General features: G+C 47.5%; 2 protein-coding genes across 4 annotated transcripts in view; one reads left to right on the top strand and one right to left on the bottom strand.

Moving 5' to 3' along the window:
- The first annotated feature begins 28 nt into the window (after positions 1-28).
- Positions 29-4,935, top strand: LOC139421578 (ADP-ribosylation factor-like protein 16). The gene is made up of 5 exons (XM_071172616.1): positions 29-265; positions 604-661; positions 761-877; positions 2,003-2,118; positions 4,234-4,935. Exons 1-5 carry the CDS (start codon positions 174-176, stop codon positions 4,397-4,399), a joined length of 549 nt encoding a protein of 182 aa, XP_071028717.1. The 5' UTR covers positions 29-173; the 3' UTR covers positions 4,400-4,935.
- Positions 4,936-5,741: 806 nt separating this feature from the next.
- Positions 5,742-16,896, bottom strand: part of LOC139421577 (epsin-3-like) — a 64,898-nt gene continuing 53,743 nt past the window's right edge. Inside the window, exons 10-13 of one of the 3 annotated variants that reach the window (XM_071172615.1) lie at positions 16,695-16,866; positions 14,853-15,026; positions 10,276-10,518; positions 5,742-8,939 (exon numbers count right to left, since the gene is read on the bottom strand). In XM_071172615.1, the coding sequence (XP_071028716.1) occupies positions 8,650-8,939; positions 10,276-10,518; positions 14,853-15,026; positions 16,695-16,866 (879 nt within the window). In that variant the 3' untranslated portion in view covers positions 5,742-8,649. The remainder of the gene's footprint in view (positions 8,940-10,275; positions 10,519-14,852; positions 15,027-16,694; positions 16,867-16,896) is intronic. The other 2 variants (XM_071172614.1, XM_071172613.1) reach the window with 2 other exon arrangements.

Here is a 16,896-nt window from a genome sequence, read left to right as displayed (position 1 = left end):
GTTTTGGTTCCGGGTCCGTCGGTGATGAAATAACTAATGAGAAATTGGATTTGTAAAGATTTGCTTCTTATTTGAGCAAACATAGCAACTAAAGTTGATCATATGAGCGTCGCCATGGTGTCAAAGTAAGCTGGAGAGGCTTGCTTGCTAGCTAACTAGTCTCGACAAGTTTGATGCGGATCAAGTCTGTTGGTTTATACGAAATGTGTTTGCTGCTCGGTGCAACCGGTGTTGGAAAAACTCTTCTCTTGAAACGTTTACAGAATATCCTTTCAAATTAACCAGCATTGAGATTGATTTAGCAAGCAAACAAGATAATAAGCTAACGTTTGCGAGCTAGCAATTATGACCATGGATGCGTCTCAATAATCTGTGGCTTCCTTTCCTCGTATCCTCTTCTTCCTCTCCTTCATCTGATGACAGTTTTCCAATACACATCCACCTTATTCTTCTTCTCACCTATCCTGTGTTTTAATATCAGTGCAAATGAAGAAGGAGAGGAGACTTGAGAAGAATCAGCCCATGTCTCACTCCAATATGTATCTTCAGAGTACATTTCCATGCTACAGTGTCTATTTAATCACCCTTAACAGACTATTCACAGCTCAGTGTGAGAGATGGCACAACTGATTTAGGGGAACCCCCTGTTACTCTACCTACGGTGAGTCCATTCGGTATTCACCACAGTGATTGTTGTGTCGGTCACCATTTGAGGGTGTCTTAAACAGAAAGGGTACTATTATGTCTCCCTCTGTTACAGGTGGGCACCAACCTGACAGACCTGACTCTGAAGAGGAAGAAGGTGACTGTGAGAGAGCTGGGAGGCTGTATGAGTCCTATCTGGCCCAGTTACTATACGGACTGCTCCTCTGTCATCGTGAGTCCAGCACCACATCCATACAGTGTATAAGTCTCCCTGAGTAGCGCAGCTGTCTAAGGCACTACAGTCCCTGGTGCAAATCCAGGATGTATCGCATCCGGCTGTGATTGGGAGTCCCATAAGGCGGCGCACAATTGGCCCAGCATCGTCTGGGTTTGGCCCGGGGGGTCGGCCGTCATTGTAAATAAGAATTTGTTCTTAACTGACTTGCCTAGTTAAATAAATGTTAAATAAAAAAGTGGAGTTAATATATTTACTCTGAAGAAGAAGAGGGTGACTGTGAGCGAGCTGTGATGGGTCAATACATCTCTCTTATTGTCCATAGACATTTTATGAATTAAACCTTTACACATTCAGGTTTGACCAATTGAGATCAAATGTCTTTAGCAAGAGAGCCCTAGTCCAAGATGGCAGCAGCATGAGAACCACGTCATGACTTCTATACAGGAAGACGTTCCTCTCAATTTGGAAATAATTCCTTGTAAATGTTTAGAATAACCTCAATTATACTTTGTACACATATTCCATCGATGGTTTAAGTTTAATGCAAAAATAGTCAATATTTCTATATGATTAATAAGCAAAGCTCCTCTGATCAGAAATAGAGATCAACCAGGGGTATGAACAGGCTAATATCACTACAGTACACGGTAGACCATCAGCCCACTAAACTGGGAGATCAACCAGGGGTATGAACAGGCTAATATCACTACAGTACACGGTAGACCATCAGCCCACTAAACTGGGAGATCAACCAGAGGTACGAACAGGCTAATATCACTACAGTACACGGTAGACCATCAGCCCACTAAACTGGGAGATCAACCAGGGGTATGAACAGGCTAATATCACTACAGTACACGGTAGACCATCAGCCCACTAAACTGGGAGATCAACCAGAGGTACGAACAGGCTAATATCACTACAGTACACGGTAGACCATCAGCCCACTAAACTGGGAGATCAACCAGGGGTATGAACAGGCTAATATCACTACAGTACACGGTAGACCATCAGCCCACTAAACTGGGAGATCATCTGTGCATTCTGCATAATTTCAGGCTTGTTGACTGCAGGCATGAAATGATTTAAATCAAATCATTGTGTTTGTTCTCTATATAGTTCATGGTGGACTCTGCTAACACCACCCAGATCTCGTCGTCCTGTATCCAGCTCCTGTCGGTCCTCTCTGCTGAACCTCTCCACACAGCCTCTGTCCTGGTTATCTTCAACAAGAGGTCCTGTAGTAACACACTGCACATTCTCTGGCCAAGATCACAGTGGATTTTTGAGACAAAACATTCAGATAGAAACGTAATGAATAGATGTGACACGATCCCTTATTCTCTACATGACAGACAATCAGGTTCTGTTCAGCAAAATACAGTTCTATCTGAATGTTTTTGCAACATTGCACCTTACTGGACAGACTCCTGGCTACGAACCAGACGTACAGTCAGGCCCATAAATATTTGGACATTGAACAAGTTGTCATTTTGGCTCTGTACGCCACCACATTGGATTTGAAAGGAAACAATCTATATGAGCTGAACGTGCAGACTTTAATCATTAATTTGTTGCCAGGTCGCAGTTGTAAATGAGAACTTGTTCTCAACTTGCCTAGCTGGTTAAATAAAGTTGAAATAAAATCAAAAATGTGAAGGTACTGTATTTACCTCCAAATCAGGTGAACGGTGTAGGAATTATACCACTTTTTATATGTGGTCCCCCCCCCATTTTAGGGGCTCAAAAGTAATTGGACAAACGTAACAATCATCAATTAAATTGTGAGTTTTAATACTTGGTGGCAACTCCTTTGCCGTCAATGACTGCCTGAAGTCTGGAACCCATAGACATCACCAGATGCTGGGTTTCTTCCCTGGTGATGCTCTGCCAGGGCTTTACTGCAGCTGTCTTCAGTTCCTGCTCGTTCTTGGGGTGTTTTGCCTTCAGCAAGTGAAATACATGCTCAATTTGATTCAGGTCAAGGTGATTGAGTTGGCCATTGCAGAACATTCCACTTCTTTGCCTTAAAAAAAAGTATTGGGTTGCTTTCGCAGTATGCTTCGGGTCATTGTCCATCTGCACTGTCAAGCACCGTCCAATGAGTTCTAAAGCATTTGGCTGAATCTGGGCAGATAATAACATTAGTCCTAAACCATTCAGAATTCATCCTGCTGCTTCTGTCAGCAGTCACACCATCAATAAATACAAGGGAACCAGTTCCATTGGCAGCCATACAGGCCCACACCATAACACCACCTCCACCATGCTTCACAGATGAGGTGGTATGCTTCGGATCATGAGCAGTTCCTTCCCTTCTCCGTACTCTTCTCTTCCCATCATTCTGATACAAGTTGATCTTTGTCTCATCTGTCCGATGGACGTTGTTCCAGAACTGTCCAGGCTTTTTTTAGATGTTGTTTGGCCAACTCTAATCTGGTCTTCCTGTTTTTGAGGCTTACCAATGGTTTACATCTTGTGATAAACCGTCTGTATTTACTCTGGTGAAGTCTTCTCTTGAATGTTGACTCTGACACAGATACACCTGCCTCCTGGAGGGTGTTCTTCATCTGGTCAACTGTTGTGAAGGGGTTTTTCTTCACCAGGGAAGAAATCCTTCTGTCATCCACCACAGTTGTTTTCTGTGGTCTTCTGGGCCTTCTGGTGTTCCAAGGCTCACCAGTGTGTTCTTTCTCTTTAAGAATGTACCAAATCGTTGCTTTGTTCACACCTAATGTTCTAATCTCTCTGATGGGTTTGTTTATAGATTATTCAGCCTTGCTTCACTGGCAGTGACAGCTCTCTGGACTTCATATTGAGGGTTAACAGCAACAGATTGCAAATGCCACACTTGAAATCAACTCTAGACCTTTTTATCTGCTTACTGGTAAATAAACGAATGAGGGAATAACACACACCTGTCCATGGAACAGCTGAGCAGCCAACTGTCCAACTACTTTTTGGTAAAGACCCTCAAATTAAAGCTGAACGTCTGCACTTTCAGCTCATCTTCATAATCTAATTTCAACTCCAAAATGCTGCGGTAGACAGCTACAATAATACTAACTTGGTCAATGTCCAAATATTTATGGACCTGACTGTGTCCAATTCCTCCCAATATACTCCCACATTAAGTGCTTCCCCCCCCCCTGCGTTGCATGACTATCAACAAACTGTTTCTCTCCCTCCCTGATTGACTGATTGTCATCCCACTCTTCCCCTCGGGACCTCCATTGTACCATGAGTCTAGTAGAGATAAACTTTATTTGCCTCCTTTACATAAATGAAACAGTGCCTCTCCCTCGCTTTGCAAATGTCTTAAACCTTTCTCCATCCCACCCTTCCTCCAGGGACCTCCCTTGTACCATGAGTCTCGTAGAGATGATGTCACTGTTCAGGATGGATGACATCATCGCCTCTGCCACCCAGCCAATCACGACCGTGGAACTGAGCGCTCGTTCCGGCCAGGGACTCCAGGAGGTGTTGGGCTGGCTGGACTCCACCCTAACTGACTGACAAGAGTGATGTCATAGAAGCATCTTCCTTCCAGGAAGCAGTTCCTCATTGCTGGTGCTTTCAAGACAACTGGGAACTCTGGGAAAAAATACGAGGTCAAATCATAACGTCAGTGATTTTCAGGTCAGAAAGTCGGTGCTGTAGGAGGCCCGAGTTCCCGAGTTGGAATTTCAAGTTGGATGACCGTAAAAAAAATAACAGTTATCTTGAACGCACTGAAGTCAGAGATTTCTGAGTTCCCAGTTGCTTTGAATGCAGCATAAGTGACGTCATTGTCACGGAACTTGGAATGATGTCACCGCCAACTGGAAAGTGAGGGTGCTGTATCTCACGCCGTCACACATGAATCCTGTTGGCAAGAAGATGCCCTCATCCTCATGATCTCAGCACACCAAGAATGATGCTGTCATCCCCAATGCATCACGTCTTATTGAGGAGGCCTGATATGAATGCTTTTATGGCTGGAATATCATGCCTGTATTTATTGTCAGCATTCTGTATAGAGTATCTGTATAGATACTGTATAGAGTATCTGTATAGAGTATCTGTATAGAGTATCTGTATAGATACTGTATAGAGTATCTGTATAGATACTGTATCTACCAGCAGTTGTTTTTAAAGGCTGAGGGAGAACACTGTTATACAATTTGGTTAAAGTATCTCCAAACAGGGAAATGCGTAATCATGTGTGGAGTAGTGTCCTCGATGTAGCCTAACTATGCTGGAGTAGTGTCCTCGATGTAGCCTAACTATACTGGAGTAGTGTCCTCGATGTAGCCTAACTATGCTGGAGTAGTGTCCTCGATGTAGCCTAACTATGCTGGAGTAGAAATACAGTAACTGTCATATAGGTGTGTGGAAATACAGTAACTGTCATACAGGTGTGTGGAAATACAGTAACTGTCATATAGGTGTGTGGAAATACAGTAACTTTCATACAGGTGTGTGGAAATACGGTAACTGTCATATAGGTGTGTGGAAATACAGTAACTTTCATACAGGTGTTTGGAAATACAGTAACTGTCATACAGGTGTTTGGAAATACAGTAACTGTCATACAGGTGTTTGGCCTCCGGGGGGCAGACACACATTGTGTAGAAAAGTCAACTCTTTGAAGAATGTGCTTCTCTAAGCATTCAATATGTAGAAACATTCCATTATAAAGTGTTTGATATTACAATCTAGCTAGGCATATATTATATATAGATATATTACACACAGTCATGTATTAACAGATGTAAAAAGGTTGAATGGTATCAACTCAAGAAATATAGTATTGATCAACATGATCATGAAATATAAGCTGTAAAATATGAATGAATGCAGATGCCAGGTGTCGTTATTAGTTCATCATAGCCTTATATTTGACGATGACAATCAGTGTTTCACAAGTAATGATCACAGCAATGAGAGAGGGAAAATAATCATGATATCAATTCATACATTCTAATATGCGTTGCTTTATAGGGTTTGAATGCTAGCTTCCTAACTTCCAATGAATTCAATTGAATTTCCACTTCTCCCCATTGACATCAATGCAAAACTCAACTTGAAGTGAGAGCGTTAGGATTTGCCCCCTATAGTGAGTCCTGCAGTGGTTCCGGTCTCTTGAAAAGCAGATTTCACTCAGTTATCCCTCAAAAGGGCCTCCAGTTCACTACAATACAATAGAACTACCTTAGAATCTCTCTCGCCATCACCGCAGTTCCATTCCAACAGCAAACCATCCTTTTACACGAGAACTCAGTCAGACTGAGCCTTACTAGGCCTAATGTAACAAAAAGGAAGCTTAAAACTCAAGTGTTCATTATGTGGATGGGGGTTGGCTGGCGTCTCATCATCGGCGTGGAATGTTCTATGCCCGTTCTCAGAAATCAGAGTTGTAGTCGGCGCTAGGAATCATTCGGAACATTTGCAGATAGAAATAGATTGAACAGAGCCGACACACTTCCCTTATTCTATCTGGTTGACAATCATATCTGTTCTATATGATACATTTCTATCTGAGTTGCAGTCTGTGCTGGGAAACGTTTTGAACGGATAGAAATAGATTGAATAGAGCCGACACGCTTCCCCTATTCTATCTGGCAGACAATTATATCTGTTCTACATGATACATTTCTATCTGAGCATTCTGTAACGTTACATCCTCCTGAACAGACTTGTCTGAGTTATCCCCTGGGGCATCATGGGAGAGATAATAGGAGAGAAAGAGCCAACCAATGAAAGCAGTCCAGAGAGCGGATCGACCAATCAGCATAGAGCAGTGCGGCAGGAACAGTGGGCGTCCTGTCCCAGTGCATTGTGGTCCGTCGGTCGGAGAGATAAGCAGGCATATCTGGTGTACAATCAGTTCAGTGCTGGATCAGGAGCAACAGTGAGGAGCCAATCAAACTAAAGTATGCAGCAGAGTGGGCGGGGCATGTGACTAGGTAAGAAGCAGTTGGAAAAGCAGTTAACTAACCTGGTCCCAGATCTGTTTCTGCTGTATAGCCAATGACCCATAGGAGTTGGCAGGACAGCACAAACAGATCTGAGACCAGGTTAGTGCAGACACACTCACTCTGTAAAGTATTGCTAATTACTTTAAGATGGAAACATCTTCACCTACTGTGCTTTCTATAGCGGAGGATGAGCTTGGGCATCGGCGTGTATGTACAGTATCTGTCATGGCTTAGGATTAGGTTACTATAGACCTAAACACGTTCTGGGAATATTCTCTTTCTTTCTACCTCTCGTTCATCCTGCATCACTCTCTTCAGCAGAGAGGAGTAACAGGACAGGTTGTGGTAGAGCAGACCCGAGCAGAGGCAGTAGCCTCCATCACTCTCTTCAGCAGAGAGGAATAACAGGACAGGTTGTGGTAGAGCAGACCCGAGCAGAGGCATTAGCCTCCATCACTCTCTTCAGCAGAGAGGAATAACAGGACAGGTTGTGGTAGAGCAGACCCGAGCAGAGGCATTAGCCTCCATCACTCTCTTCAGCAGAGAGGAGTAACAGGACAGGTTGTGGTAGAGCAGACCCGAGCAGAGGCAGTAGCCTCCATCACTCTCTTCAGCAGAGAGGAATAACAGGACAGGTTGTGGTAGAGCAGACCCGAGCAGAGGCAGTAGCCTCCATCACTCTCTTCAGCAGAGAGGAGTAACAGGACAGGTTGTGGTAGAGCAGACCCGAGCAGAGGCAGTAGCCTCCATCACTCTCTTCAGCAGAGAGGAGTAACAGGACAGGTTGTGGTAGAGCAGACCCGAGCAGAGGCATTAGCCTCCATCACTCTCTTCAGCAGAGAGGAGTAACAGGACAGGTTGTGGTAGAGCAGACCCGAGCAGAGGCATTAGCCTCCATCACTCTCTTCAGCAGAGAGGAGTAACAGGACAGGTTGTGGTAGAGCAGACCCGAGCAGAGGCAGTAGCCTCCATCACTCTCTTCAGCAGAGAGGAGTAACAGGACAGGTTGTGGTAGAGCAGACCCGAGCAGAGGCAGTAGCCTCCATCACTCTCTTCAGCAGAGAGGAGTAACAGGACAGGTTGTGGTAGAGCAGACCCGAGCAGACTCTCTTCAGCAGAGAGGAGTAACAGGACAGGTTGTGGTAGAGCAGACCCGAGCAGACTCTCTTCAGCAGAGAGGAGTAACAGGACAGGTTGTGGTAGAGCAGACCCGAGCAGACTCTCTTCAGCAGAGAGGAGTAACAGGACAGGTTGTGGTAGAGCAGACCCGAGCAGAGGCCTCCATCACTCTCTTCAGCAGAGAGGAGTAACAGGACAGGTTGTGGTAGAGCAGATCGTAGCAGAGGAAGCAATCTAAGCGTTACAGTACTAGTACCTAGATGGGCCCATAGAAAAACAACAACAAAATAACAACTTAAGGGGATTATCAGTTCTGTCTGAATTCCAGTTGTTGAGTCTTGAGGTTAGATTGACAGAAAATAACCTAATAAGAGTCATTTCTATTTCCTCTGTTCCATCCACCAGAGTTAGAGGACAGACAGACCAACATGAATGCCGGCCGTGCGACAGCTGGGTGGACGTCCTGTCACATCTGACTACAAAACATCGACCGTCATTTTCTATAAATTTCTCGACGATTCGTGGACGCCCAGCAGGACACCGCTCGTGGACAGCCAGCAGGACACCGCTCGTGGACAGCCAGCAGGACACCGCTCGTGGACGCCCAGCAGGTGTTCTACTGCGCATGGCAGAAGTTGGTGTTGGTCTATCTTCCATCTTAGCGGTTTCAGTTCAGCTGGACAGACATCACAGGAAGGGATTCTGACTGTGCTGCTCTCCCAGAGACGAGATGGAGGAAAGAGGTAACAGGGGCTGTGGCAGCCCAGGTATGTCCAGGGCTCCATGGGTGGGCTGGGTGAGGGAGGAGGGCAGGCTGGCCGGCTGGTGGCTGGCGGGCAGAGGCAGAGAAGCACTGTAGGGCAGGGAAGGAGGACCGGAGGGGGGGACGGGGGACGTGGAGCTGGGACGCATCTGATTCAGAGTGAGACGAGGCTGTTCACTCTGGAACGGGTTGAGGGGAGATGGAGTACTCAGACCTGGAGGGGGAAGGAGATAGGGGAGGAGAGACAGCAGGGGGGAAGGAGATAGGGGAGGAGAGAGAGCAGGGGGGGAGGAGATAGGAGAGAGAGAGCAGGGGGGGAGGAGATAGGGGAGGAGAGAGAGCAGGGGGGGAGGAGATAGGGGAGGAGAGAGAGCAGGGGGAGGAGAGAGAGCAGGGGGGAAGGAGATAGGGGAGGAGAGAGAGCAGGGGGGGAAGGAGATAGGGGAGGAGAGAGAGCAGGGGGAGGAGAGAGAGAGGAAGAGGGGGGGACAGAGAGAAAGTCAGTAGAAGCACTTTTAACCATTACACGTTGAATGTTTAAATACTTAACCTGCGCTTAATCATTAAGTTTGTCCAGTAAGCTGCGATAGGATCAATGGAATAGTCCCAAAAGTGTCAACTTCAACCTGCAATTGCCCCAGGTCTGAGTAAGTGACTGAGTAGCACTTTACTTGTAAATGGATGGGGGTACATGGTTTTCTGTAGAGCAGGGCTGTGATTGGCTGTGTTCACCTGAGAGGAAGGGGTTCTTGGTCTGTGAGTGAGTGACTGTTTCAGTGTTCACCTGAGAGGAAGGGGTTCTTGGTCTGTGTGTGTGAGTGACTGTTTCAGTGTTCACCTGAGAGAAACAGGTTCTTGGTCTGTGAGCGAGTGACTGTTTCAGTGTTCACCTGAGAGGAAGGGGTTCTTGGTCTGTGAGTGAGTGACTGTTTCAGTGTTCACCTGAGAGGAAGGGGTTCTTGGTCTGTGTGTGTGAGTGACTGTTTCAGTGTTCACCTGAGAGAAACAGGTTCTTGGTCTGTGAGTGAGTGACTGTTTCAGTGTTCACATGAGAGGAAGGAGTTCTTGGTCTGTGTGTGTGAGTGACTGTTTCAGTGATCACCTGAGAGAAATGGGTTCTTGATCTGTGAGTGAGTGACTGTTTCAGTGTTCACATGAGTGAAACGGGTTCTTGGTCTGTGAGTGAGTGACTGTTTCAGTGTTCACATGAGAGGAAGGGGTTCTTGGTCTGTGAGCGAGTGACTGTTTCAGTGTTCACCTGAGAGAAACGGGTTCTTGGTCTGTGAGTGAGTGACTGTTTCAGTGTTCACATGAGAGGAAGGGGTTCTTGGTCTGTGTGTGTGAGTGACTGTTTCAGTGTTCACCTGAGAGAAACGGGTTCTTGATCTGTGAGTGAGTGACTGTTTCAGTGTTCACATGAGAGAAACGGGTTCTTGGTCTGTGAGTGAGTGACTGTTTCAGTGTTCACCTGAGAGAAACGGGTTCTTGGTCTGTGAGTGAGAGGAATGGGTTCTTGGTCTGTGTGTGTGAGTGACTGTTTCAGTGTTCACCTGAGAGAAACGGGTTCTTGGTCTTGGCTGGGGGGTTGGCTGGTATCAGGCTGTCCAGATTGACCAGGGAGGCCCCTGTGGGCCCCAGGAAGGATTCAGGGGTCCGGCATGTCCGAGGGCTGGAGACCCCCAGACTGTCCCCTATACGAGACAGATCAAACAGCTCCGGGCAGCCCTCACCCTCACCTCGACTGTTCAGGCTGAAATGACCTCCGTCCATCGCCTCGTCAAACAAGTCACCATCTAATGGAGTACACAAAGATATGGTTAAATGTTCAAATACGTTTAGAAATATACAGAAAAGTGTTCAGACCCCTTGACCTTTTACACATTCTGTTAAATTACAGCCTTCATTTTTAGAAATTTAACAAAATGTGTAAAAATATATTGTTATATAAAAAACAACTATACCTTATTTACATAAGTATTCAGACCCTTTACTATGAGACTTGAAATTGAGCTTAGGTGCGTCCTGTTTCCATTGATCATCCTTTGAGATGTTTCTACAATTTGATTGGAGTCCACCTGTGGTAAATTCAATTGATTGGACATGATTTGGAAATGCACACACCTGTCTATATAAGGTCACACAGTTGACAGTGCATGTCAGAGCGAAAACCAAGCCATGAGGTCGCAAGAATTGTCCGTAGAGCTCAGAGACAGAAATGTGTGGAGCACAGATCTGGGGAAGGGTACCAAACTCTGCAGCATTGAAGGTCCGCAAGAAAACAGGAAGAAGTTTGGAAGCACTAAGACTCTTCCTAGAGCTGTCCCCCCGGCCAAACTGAGCAATCTGGGGAGAAGGACCTTGGTCAGGGTGGTGACCAAGAACCCGATGGTCAGTCTGACAGACCTCCAGAGTTCCTCTGTGGAGATGGGAGAACCTTCCAGAAGAATCTCTGCAGCACTCCAAAAATCAGGCCTTTATGTTCGAGTGGCCAGCAAAGATGAACGGAGAAAAATACAGAGAGACACTTGATGAAAACCTTCTCCAGAGCGCTCAGGACCTCAGACTGGGGTGAAGGTTCACCTTCCAACAGGACAATGAACCTAACCACACAGCCAAGACAACGCAGGAGTGGCTTTGGGACATGTCTCTGAATGTCCTTGAGTGGCCCAGCCAGAGCCTGGACCTGAACTCAATCGAACATCTCTGGAGAGACCTGAAAATAGCTGTGCTGTAATGCTCCCCAAATACAGGTGTGCCAAGCTTGTAGTATCAACCCTAAGAAGAATCAAGGCTGTAATCGCTGCCAAAGGTGCTTCAACAAAGTACTGAGTGAAGGGTCTGAATACTTACAGTACCAGTCAAAAGTTTGGACACACCTACTCATTCAAGGGTTTTTCTTCATTTTTACTATTTTCTGTGAAGCATGGAGGAGGAGGTGTGATGGTTTGGGGTGCTTTGCTGGTGACACTGTCTGTTATTTATTTAGAATTCAAGGCACACAACCAGCATGGCAGCGATACCACAGCATTCTGCAGCGATACGCCATCCCATCGGGTTTGCGCTTAGTGGGACTATCGTTTGTTTTTCAACAGGACAATGACGCAATACACACCTCCAGGCTGTGTAAGGGCTATTTGACCAATAAGGAGAGTGATGGAGGGCTGCATCAGATGACCTGGCCTCCACAATCCTCCAAACTCAGCCCAATTGAGATGGTTTGGGATGAGTTAGACCACAGAGTGAAGGAAAAGCAGCATATGTGCTCAGCATATGTGGGAACTCCTTCAAGACTGTTAGAAAAGCATTCCTCGTGAAGCTGGTTGAGAGAATGCCAAGAGTGTGCAAAGCTGTCATCAAGGCAAAGGGTGCCTACTTTGATTTCTGTAACACTTTTTTTTTGGTTACTACACTGAAATGTTCAACCTGTCCCTGACTGAGTCTGTAATACCAACATGTTTCAAGCAGACCACCATTGTCCCTGTGCCCAAGAACACCAAGGTAACCTGCCTAAATTAATACCGACCCTTAGCACTCACATCTGTAGCCATGAAGTGCTTTGAAAGGCTGGTCATGACTCACAACACCATTATCCCAGAAACCCTAGATCCACTCCAATTTGCATACCGCCCCAACAGATCCACAGATGATGCAATGCAATCTCTATTGCACTCAACCCTGCCCTTTCCCACCTGGACAAAAGGAACACTTATGTGAGAATGCTGTTCATAGACAACAGCTCGGCGTTCAACACCATAGTGCCCTCAAAGCTCATCACTAAGCTGAGGACTCTGGGACTAAACACCTCCCTCTGCAACTGGATCCTGGACTTCCTGGCGGGCCCGACTCCAACACCATCATTAAGTTTGCCGACAACACAACAGTGGTAGGCCTGATCACTGACAATGACGAGACAGCCAATAGGGAGGAGGTCAGAGACCTGGCCGTGTGGTGCCAGGATAACAACCTTTCCCTTAATGTGATCAAGACAAAGGAGATTATTGTGGACTACAGGGAAAGGAGGACGAAGCACGCCCACATTCTCATCGTTGGAGCAGGTTGAGAGCTTCAAGTTCCTTTGAGTCCACATCACCAACAAGCTTTCATGGTCCAAACACACCAAGACAGTCGTGAAGAGGGCATGACAAAGTATATTCCCCCTCAGGAGACTGAAAAGATTTGGCGTGGGTCCTCAGAGCCTCAAAACATTTGACAGCTGCACCGTCAAGAGCCTGGTATGGCAACTGCACAGCCTCCAACCTCAAGGCACCCAGAGGGTAGTGTGAACGGCCCAGTACATCACTGGGGCAAAGCTGCCTGCCATCCAGGACCTCTATACCAGGCGGTGTCAGAGGAAGGCCCTAAAAATGGTCAAAGACTCCAGCCACCCTAGTCATAGACTGTTCTCTCTGCTACCGCACAGCAAGCGGTACCGTAGCGCCAAGTCTAGGTCCAAAAGGCTCCTTAACAGCTTCTACCCCCAAGCCATTAGACTGCTGAACAGCTTGGACCCCCAAGCCATTAGACTGCTGAACAGCTTCTACCCCCAAGCCATTAGACTGCTGAACAGCTTCTACCCCCAAGCCATTAGACTGCTGAACAGCTTCTACCCCCAAGCCATAAGACTGCTGAACAGCTTCTACCCCCAAGCCATAAGACTGCTGTACAGCTTCTACCTCCAAGCCATTAGACTGCTGAACAGCTTCTACCCCCAAGCCATTAGACTGCTGAACAGCTTCTACCCCCAAGCCATAAGACTGCTGAACAGCTTCTACCCCCAAGCCATTAGACTGCTAAACAGCTTCTACCCCCAAGCCATTAGACTGCTGAACAGCTTCTACCCCCAAGCCATAAGACTGCTGAACAGCTTCTACCCCCAAGCCATTAGACTGCTGAACAGCTTCTACCCCCAAGCCATAAGACTGCTGAACAGCTTCTACCCCCAAGGCATTAGACTGCTGAACAGCTTCTACCCCCAAGCCATTAGACTGCTGAACAGCTTCTACCCCCAAGGCATTAGACTGCTGAACAGCTTCTACCCCCAAGCCATTAGACTGCTGAACAGCTTCTACCCCCAAGCCATTAGACTGCTGAACAGCTTCTACCCCCAAGCCATAAGACTGCTGAACAGCTTCTACCCCCAAGCCATTAGACTGCTGAACAGCTTCTACCAACAAGCCATTAGACTTCTGAACAGCTTCTACCCCCAAGCCATTAGACTGCTGAACAGCTTCTACCCCCAAGCCATTAGACTGCTGAACAGCTTCTACCCCCAAGCCATTAGACTGCTGAACAGCTTCTACCCCCAAGCCATTAGACTGCTGAACAGCTTCTACCCCCAAGCCATTAGACTGCTGAACAGCTTCTACCCCCAAGCCATTAGACTGCTGAACAGCTTCTACCCCCAAGCCATAAGACTGCTGAACAGCTTCTACCCCCAAGCCATTAGACTGCTGAACAGCTTCTACCAACAAGCCATTAGACTTCTGAACAGCTTCTACCCCCAAGCCATTAGACTGCTGAACAGCTTCTACCCCCAAGCCATTAGACTGCTGAACAGCTTCTACCCCCAAGCCATTAGACTGCTGAACAGCTTCTACCCCCAAGCCATTAGACTGCTGAACAGCTTCTACCCCCAAGCCATTAGACTGCTGAACAGCTAATCAAATGGCTACCTGGACTATTTGCAAACTTTTGACTTGTACTGTATGTAAATGTGATATTTCAAAAAAAAAGTTTTTTTGTTTTGTCTTTATGGGGTATTGTGTGTACATTGATGATATGTTTTTTAATCAATTTTAGAATAAGGCTGTAACCTAATGATAATACTTTCCAAGGGTACTTACTGTATGTTCTGCCCGTACATACATATGTTACTGTCTGTCTGTCTGCCTGCCTGCCTGCCTGCCTGCCTGCCTGCCTGTCTGTCTGGTTCCAACACTCTGTCTGTCTGTCTGTCTGTCTGTCTGTGCCTGCCTGTCTGTCTGTCTGTCTGTGTGGTTCCAACACTCTGTCTGTCTGTCTGTCTGTCTGTCTGTCTGTCTGTCTGTCTGTCTGTCTGTCTGTCTGTCTGTCTGTCTGTCTGTCTGTCTGTCTGAGTAGCCATAGGGAGCCAGAGATAACCAGTCACCTGTAGGGCTGCCAGTTCGAAGAGCATCTGGGATAGAGAATGGGTCTACTACCCCCGGGGTCTCCCAGGGGTCCGGAGGAGACCGGCTACGCTGCCAAGAAGGGGCGGGGCTACCGGAGGTGGGAGGAACCATCCAGGGAGACTCTATCCCAGCGGGGGTGGAGCGAGCCTCTACTGCAGTAACAGGACAGGATTTACATTATTACACGTCTATGACAGATCATAAACATGACATTATAGCTACATAGAGCTTTATTAACGTCATTATTTACTAACTGTATCACAGTTTTCTTTGATATGAGGGTGTCTATTGGTAAGAGAATAACTACCAGAGCCACGAATACATTGTGTAATCAATTGATTATTGGCCTACAGTAGAGTATGAGTGGTGAGCAGAGAGAGATAATGCTGGAGGGAAGACTGTATGAGTGGTGAGCAGAGAGAGATAATGCTGGAGGGAAGACTGTATGGGTGGTGAGCAGAGAGATACAATGCTGGAGGGAAGACAGTACAGTAAGAGTGGCGAGCAGAGAGAGATAATGCTGGAGGGAAGACAGTAGAGTATGAGTGGTGAGCAGAGAGAGATAATGCTGGAGGGCAGACAGTACAGTAAGAGTGGCGAGCAGAGAGAGATAATTCTGGAGGGAAGACTGTATGAGTGGTGAGCAGAGAGAGATAATGCTGGAGGGCAGACAGTATGAGTGGTGAGCAGAGAGAAATAATGCTGGAGGGAAGACAGTATGAGCGGTGAGCACAGAGAGAGTGATAATGCTGGAGGGCAGACAGTACAGTATGAGGGGAGAGCAGAGAGAGAGATAATGCTGGATGGAAGACAGTACAGTATGAGGGGTGAGCAGAGAGATAGATAATGCTGGAGGGAAGACAGTACAGTATGAGTGGTGAGCAGAGAGATAATGCTAGAGGGCAGACAGTACAGTATGAGTGGTGAGCAGAGAGAGACAATGCTGGAGGGCAGACAGCGTATGAGTGGTGAGCAGAGAGAGACAATGCTGGAGGGCAGACAGTAGAGTATGAGTGGTGAGCAGAGAGAGAGAGATAATGCTAGGGGCAGACAGTAGAGTATGAGTGGTGAGCAGAGAGATAATGCTGGAGGGCAGACAGTACAGTTTGAGTGGTGAGCAGAGAGATAATGCTGAAGGGCAGACAGTAGAGTATGAGTGGTGAGCAGAGAGAGAAATAATACTGGAGGGCAGACAGTAGAGTATGAGTGGTGAGCAGAGAGAGACATAATACTGGAGGGCAGACAGTAGAGTATGAGTGGTGAGCAGAGAGAGAGAGATAATGCAGGAGGGCTGTAGGGCAGTTATAAGGCCATGGGAAAGAGGTAGGGCCAAGGGGAAGGGGTAGGGCCAAGAGGAAGGGGTAGGGTCAAGAGGAAGGGGTAGGGCCAAGGGGAAGGGCCAAGGGGAAGGGATAGGGCCAAAAGGGGTAGGGCCAAGGGGAAGGGCCTAGGGTAGGGCCAAGAGGAAGGGGTAGGGCCAAGGGGAAGGGGTAGGGCCAAGGGGAAGGGGTAGGGCCAAGGGGAAGGGCCAAGGGGAAGGGGTAGGGCCAAGAGGAAGGGGTAGGGCCAAGGGGAAGGGGTAGGGCCAGGGGGAAGAGGTAGGGGTAGGGCCAAGAGGAAGGGGTAGGGCCAAGGGGAAGGGTTAGGGCCAAGGGGAAGGGGTAGGGCCAAGAGGAAGGGGTAGGGCCAAGGGGAAGGGCCAAGGGTAGGGCCAATAGGAAGGGGTAGGGCCAAGGGGAAGGGGTAGGGCCAAGGGGAAGGGTTCGGGAGTGAATTGGGACCAGCTGTTGAGTTCTTTAGAGGCATGGAGCAGATCTTACCCAGTGAGTCCCAGGGGTCGGAGGCTGCCCCAGCAGCAGCCTGGGCCTGGGGGAGGGGGTGGTGGAGAGGGGTGCGGACGTTCCCCCCTGGCAGACTCCAGGAGTTGGCACTAGCGGTAGGAGGCACCTCAGACGACACAGCAAACACCTCCACCAGATCCATCATGGCAGACTGTCCACAGAGAAACAACAAGTAGGTTCT

Source organism: Oncorhynchus clarkii, chromosome 12 (assembly GCF_045791955.1).
Source record: "Oncorhynchus clarkii lewisi isolate Uvic-CL-2024 chromosome 12, UVic_Ocla_1.0, whole genome shotgun sequence".
In the NCBI taxonomy this organism is placed as follows: Eukaryota; Metazoa; Chordata; class Actinopteri; order Salmoniformes; family Salmonidae; genus Oncorhynchus; species Oncorhynchus clarkii.
This window is presented reverse-complemented; position numbering and strand designations above follow the sequence as displayed.